At 34.8% G+C, this 6,295-nt stretch overlaps 1 protein-coding gene across 1 annotated transcript in view; it reads right to left on the bottom strand.

The window, feature by feature from the left end:
• Nucleotides 1-2,293, bottom strand: part of LOC118749552 (protein ALP1-like) — a 2,725-nt gene extending 432 nt beyond the window's left edge. Inside the window, exons 1-2 of the mRNA XM_036484357.1 lie at nucleotides 1,650-2,293; nucleotides 3-571 (exon numbers count right to left, since the gene is read on the bottom strand). Of these exons, the coding sequence (XP_036340250.1) occupies nucleotides 3-571; nucleotides 1,650-1,727 (647 nt within the window). The 5' untranslated portion in view covers nucleotides 1,728-2,293. The remainder of the gene's footprint in view (nucleotides 1-2; nucleotides 572-1,649) is intronic.
• Between the last annotated feature and the right edge of the window lie 4,002 nt (nucleotides 2,294-6,295).

Here is a 6,295-nt window from a genome sequence, read left to right as displayed (position 1 = left end):
GCAGATAAAAACAAGCTGCTGTCACTTTTGCGGCTTTCTGCGGGCTGAGACTTATGGCTTTCTGGAAAACTCCAAATTTATTGGCGAGGATACCAAACACACACTCAATGACACATCTAGCCTTCGATAACCGTTTATTAAACAATTGTTCTTCTTGTGATACTCTTTTTTGAGGATAAGGCTTCATAAAGTTAGGGCCTAGCTCGAAAGCTTCGTCTCCTATAAAAACATATGGGAATGATTTCGAGGTGTTTGGCAATGGTGTCCATTCCGGTATATTTAAACGATTTTGTTGCAAACGCTCCCAGAATTTAGTGTAAAACAAGACACCACCATCAGACACGCGTCCATTGCATCCAATATCAACCATGACAAATTCCTTTTTAACATTCGCAGTAGCCATAAGAACGATACTGTATGTTCCTTTATAGTTATAATAAAGCGCTCCCGAACCATTTGGACGCTTTATTTTTACGTGTTTCCCGTTAACTGCGCCGATGCAGTTATAAAAATTATGTAATACACGAAATTCATCAGAAACACTACTCCACTCTTCTGCTGTACTAGTCATCTAAAAAAAGAAATTTGAAAACCATTTTATAAATAAAATATAAAATTAACTCTCAGTTTCGCCAATCAATTTTAAAATTTATCAGACCGTTAAAATTTAAAATGACAAATTTTCCGAACTACATTTTATCATTTTAAATTTTAACAGGCTGATAATTTTAAAATTGATTGGTGCAAACGGGCATAAATGTAAAGAATTAAAATCAATTTTATCAATTAACAATAATTTTCTTTCTTTCAGAACTAGGTAGAATCGCAAAATGTGTGACGAATTGCAAGTTGAGGAGCAGACAAATAGAGAGGACTTATCTAACACTTCCTTTTCATCTATTAGCGAGTTGGCTCCTCCTCGGAAAAACAAAAAAAATTGTGCAGTGGCTAAACAAAACGAGCTAATTGAAAAAGCATGTTCCCTATTGTCTGCACCCTAAAGTTCTACAAACATAAACGCAACGGCATTATACTGGAGTGAAAAATTAGAGCATCTAAATCCAACGCAGCGTATGCCAGCTGAAAAAGGAATTAATGATATTTTATTTGAAGCAGAACTGGGTAACTTGAGACGTAACTCTGTTAAAATAATTGTATACCCAGACGCTTGCAACACGGATGTGTCATCAGCTCCGACACCAGAACCCACAATGTATAATCAATTACCACCATTACCACGTTTCTCTGAATCATCACCGCAACCAGATATTAAAGCTATTCGAGTCCAAAGACCGCCACCTATTTATGTACCACCGCCAACACCTTCACCAGACTCCAATTTTGGAATGCCTCTGCAGAGTGAATATATAACACCTAACTACCCGCATACTCCGTCTCCTATTCTATCTTCGCAATTTAGTTTTTCCTCGCAATTGCCTCCAAGTAGCCAAGCAATGCTAATATACAATACTGAAGTAGGTGCCACTGAAGAAATACAAAGCACAGAGGAATACTCACTAAGATCTCTTTTTTTATCATTCCCTGGCAACTAAAATTATTACATAAATCATATGTATTTATTTGCACAGTTTTCTGAATAAATTATAACAAAATACCATATGTACATGTGTATCATTTAGTACACTTACTTTAATGCAGTTTCGAAGAGCGTATATCAAAGCTTCACATGTATCCATGATCGCTTCGCTTATTGCTTGCCGCGACATAATCGCTGTATACCGCACCTGCTTAAAGTAGCTGTAAAATAATCACAATAAGTTGTGAACAAATATCATTAGATTTGGGTACATCCCTTCCTGTTGCTAAATAATGCAAAGTCACCGCCAGTTTTTCTGTTGGCGAAATGGCAGCTCTCATAACTGTATCTTGCTTAGTTATATATGGGCTGATTAATTCAAGAATATGGTCGAAACTTTCAGTGGAGGTCCGAAAGTAATTTTCGTAGTCGCTTAATTCCTTGCAAAGTCGAATCGAATCCAATAATCTCAAATGAGTGTACCTATGCCGCTCCAGGTACCATCTTCGACTCCCATACTTCATCTTTGTTTCTTTTTTTTTAATGAAAATGCCAGTAATATGGCTAAACACGCTCTTTTTGAATTTTCTTGCATTTTTCTTATTTAAAAACGACTTGCACAGTTCAAAAGTTTGAAAATAATGACGCGATAAATATTGAAGGTGTAGCATAGCAGAGAGTGGAGCATCATGCATCAATATGGATCACGATACTGGATCGCGATCCATATTGATCGTGAGACAGGGCCCATAGGAGCATACCGATTTTTCCCTCTCAACCATTTCATTGTGCATACTTACAAGTAGGAATGCGCGATACCGATAGGATATTCAATATATCAACATCGTTGTTCATCATATCGGTCAATTTATATCGATATCACGAGTTGCGATACGATATCGAAACAATATTGGCGCGTATTCATAGTCCAGCAACTAAGTCGAAACTAACAAAGTTGCAACTTAAATTTAAGTACCAACTTAAAATTTACTTCTATTCATAGTCGCATTTCAGACTTCTACTAAGTAGTTTCGACTTAGTTTACGATATAGCAAAACGAGTGTGAAAATGTATCGATTTTTCTTTACGATATTTTGGAAAAATTACATTTTTATTAAATAATGTAAAGTTTGATCATCCGTTTATGTAATTTTTATTTTCATTGCATGATTATGCAAAAGAATAAAGTATAATTTTCTTGTTAATTGTGGGAAATAGCCAGTACAACCGCATTGATGTGAAGTCGATGTTTATCGAAAGCATGCTGTGACATACAAATAGTAGATATATAAATCTTATGCACAAATTTACTTTAAAAGAACTAGTGTGAAACTGACTTATTATTTGAGAATTTATATAAATTATTCCAATTAAAAAATTCTGATGTAGCTTTTAGAGTTGTCAAACTATCGATGGCACTATCGATAGTGTCGATAGTTTCAATTTTTTTAGACTATCAATACTCATTGATAGTTTTTTTTTTATACTATCAAAAATATCGATAGTTTAGTAGGACTATCGAACTATTGTTGGTAATACCTGCATTTTTTAATTTGAATTAAAAATTTTGTTTTTTAGTCATATTCAAATATGCACTTATTTAGGCCAATATACATACATGTGTTATTCGTAAGTCCTGTTTTGTTTGTATAACTTGTGTTTGTTTTTGAGCTTTCTAAAAAGAGAAGTATTTTGGCTAAGCAGTTACTTAATTTTGAATGAATATAACTTTTATGAGATAATATTTATTTCACTATGATCCTGTAAAAACAAAGAAACCTAAAGGCCGGTCCACATAGAACTTTCGTGTTAGCTTTGGCGTTGGCGTTGGTTTGACAGAACGCACGTTAAAAGTATGCTTGCTACAATGAGCGCTTGGCAGCGAATGCTTGGGCCACTACATTAATATACTAACGACAGATAAATTAATATTTCATATCAATAATTGCATTAAAAACGATATTTCTTGCCCGCACTTGATTAAAAAGGAAAATATTTCACATAATTTTATTTATTTGCAACAGCTGACGAGCGACGCACGCGAAAAGATGAGAGTTGGCCATCTTTTTGCTTTGTGTTGGCGTGAGCGTTGTCGAATTTTGGCTATGTGGACGGCTGCATTTGAATTCATGTATTCATAGTCAGCTGTTGAAGCGACGCCAACGCCAACGCAACGCCAAAGTTCTATGTGGACGGGCCTTAACTGATTTAGCGTTGTCGATAGCGCTATCGATAGTTTTGTATTTTTCGAGACTATCGTGAATATTGATAGTTTTTCTGAAAACTATCAAAACTATCGATGGTGTGCCTATCGATAGTCTGAACCCTCTAGTAGCTTTATTCGAATTGTAATACGCATTTAATTTCATCTTCCGATTAATGCACCGTTTTTGCTGCATTTAGGGCCGATTACTCAATGTCTGGTTAACACTAATCTGCGGTTAAACATCGTTATCGACGTCTTCGACACCATGCATACAAAAGGGAGTCGGTAACGTCGATAACTATGTTTAACGGGAGATTAGCGTTAACCAGACATTGAGTAACCGGCCCTTAAAATGCAACATTTAGCACTTTCGAACATATGTTTTCGAAGAGCGTTCATGCTATCGCATTTAGCAAATGTACATTTACGCGAGTTCGAAATCGTATGCTTTTGACAAACAGCCGTGTTCCAGTCACTTATTCAGATCCGTATCTATTACGATCAATTCTCACGCAGAAGATAATGTGCAAAAACCCTACTGAAAAGGAAAAAATAAATTTTAAACCAAAACTTCAATACAAAAATTTGAATTGTTTTAACCATGACCGACCATTTGTTTAGGTATATATTCATTTGTCGGTGCTGTCAATTCAAATTTCCTCACTTAATTAGGAAACAAAACAAACAGAATTGATCACAAATTGATACAGATTTCTATCAGCATCACATCGATATTGAATTTTCTTAACTTTTCTTTATCCAAATAATGGCAGCTAGCCACTGTATACTCGAAAATGCAATGTTGCCACTTTTTCTCATTAAGGGCCGGTTACTCAATGTCTGGTTAACACTAATCTCCGGTTAAACATAGTTATCGACGTTCTAACTCCATGCATATAACAGGGAGTCGATAAGGTCGGTAACGATGTTTACCGGGGGATTAGTGTTAACCGGAGATAGGGAAACCGGCCCTAAAATATCGAAACAATGGCGCATATTCATAGTCATTTTGTACTCAACTAAGTCGAAACTATTCTAAGTCACAACTAAAGCTATTCATAGTCACCTTAGTTTCGACTTTTCTGGCTAAGTACCAACTTAAAATTTAGTTTCGGCTGCAGCTGCAACTAAGTCGTAACTAGGAAGAAGTATTTTATCAAATTAAGGGAAAACAGACGAAATGTGTAAAAATTAAGTTAGTAGAGGGTGATTTTGATAATATTGAATAATCTCCAATTAAAATTTACAAAGATCGATCCATTTCATTCGGAAGAAGAAATTAAATGCGTATTACAATTCGAATAAAGCTACATCACAATTTAATAATTGGAATAATTTAGATAAATTCTCAAATAATAAGTCAGCTTCACGCTAGTTCTTTTAAAGTAAATTTGTGCATAACATTTAGGGCCGTTTGCACCATGTCTAGTTAACGCTAACTGGAGGTACATCCTTCAGTTAAGCACGTTAACTGCTTTATCGATCAAATGTTATATGATGGGTGTCGATAACGTCGATAAAGATGTTTAACTGGGAGTTAGAATTAACTAGACATGGTGCAAACGGCCCTTAGATATCTACTATTTGTATGTTTCACAGCATGCTTTCGATAAACATCGACTTCACATCACTGCGGTTGTTCTGGTTATTTCACACAATTAACAAGAAAATGATACCTTATTCTTTTGCATAATCATGCAATGAAAATAAAAATTACATAAACGGATAATCAAACTTGACATTATTTAATAAAAAATGTAATTTTTCCAAAATATCGTAAAGAATAATCGATACATTTTCACACTCATTTTGCTATATCGTAAACTAAGTCGTAACTACTTAGTAGAAGTCTGAAATGCGACTATGAATAGAGGTAAATTGTACGTTGGTACTTAAATTTAAGTTGCAACTTTGTTAGTTTCGACTTAGGGCCGTTTGCACCATGTCTAGTTAACGCTAACTGGAGGTACATCCTTCAGTTAAGCACGTTAACTGCTTTATCGATCACATGTTAAATGATGGATGTCGATAACGTCGATAAAGATGTTTAACTGGGAGTTAGAATTAACTAGACATGGTGCAAATGGCCCTTAGTTGCTGAACTATGAATACGCGCCAATATATCTTTATTAACCATTTCGTTTTCGAAATTTCCGATATTCAATATATCGATATTATTTTAGTAAATATATCGGTGTTGGATATTGTAAATTTAGAATATCGCGATATCGATATACCGAATTTTCATTGCCGATACGCACAGCTACTTACAAGTGAAAAAAGAATCAGATGTTTTCCCAAAATGCCTCACAGCTGAGATCACCTGATTCTATGTGCTACAGGGTTACACTCAATATATATAAAAAAAACTTTAAACGGACTCTGACAAAACCCTCAAGAAAACTTCTATTAAGTTTAGGAGTCATTGACCAAAAGCTTTAATATATTAAACTGCTGTAAACATGGGAATTCATTTAAATCAATGCATATTTGGCCAATTTTTATGGTTATTTCAATAACTTTAGTCTTTTTCTACATCCCTTTAAACACCC

Source organism: Rhagoletis pomonella, unplaced genomic scaffold, assembly GCF_013731165.1.
Source record: "Rhagoletis pomonella isolate Grant_MI unplaced genomic scaffold, Rhpom_1.0 Rhpom_scaffold_00019, whole genome shotgun sequence".
Taxonomy (NCBI): Eukaryota; Metazoa; Arthropoda; class Insecta; order Diptera; family Tephritidae; genus Rhagoletis; species Rhagoletis pomonella.
This window is presented reverse-complemented; position numbering and strand designations above follow the sequence as displayed.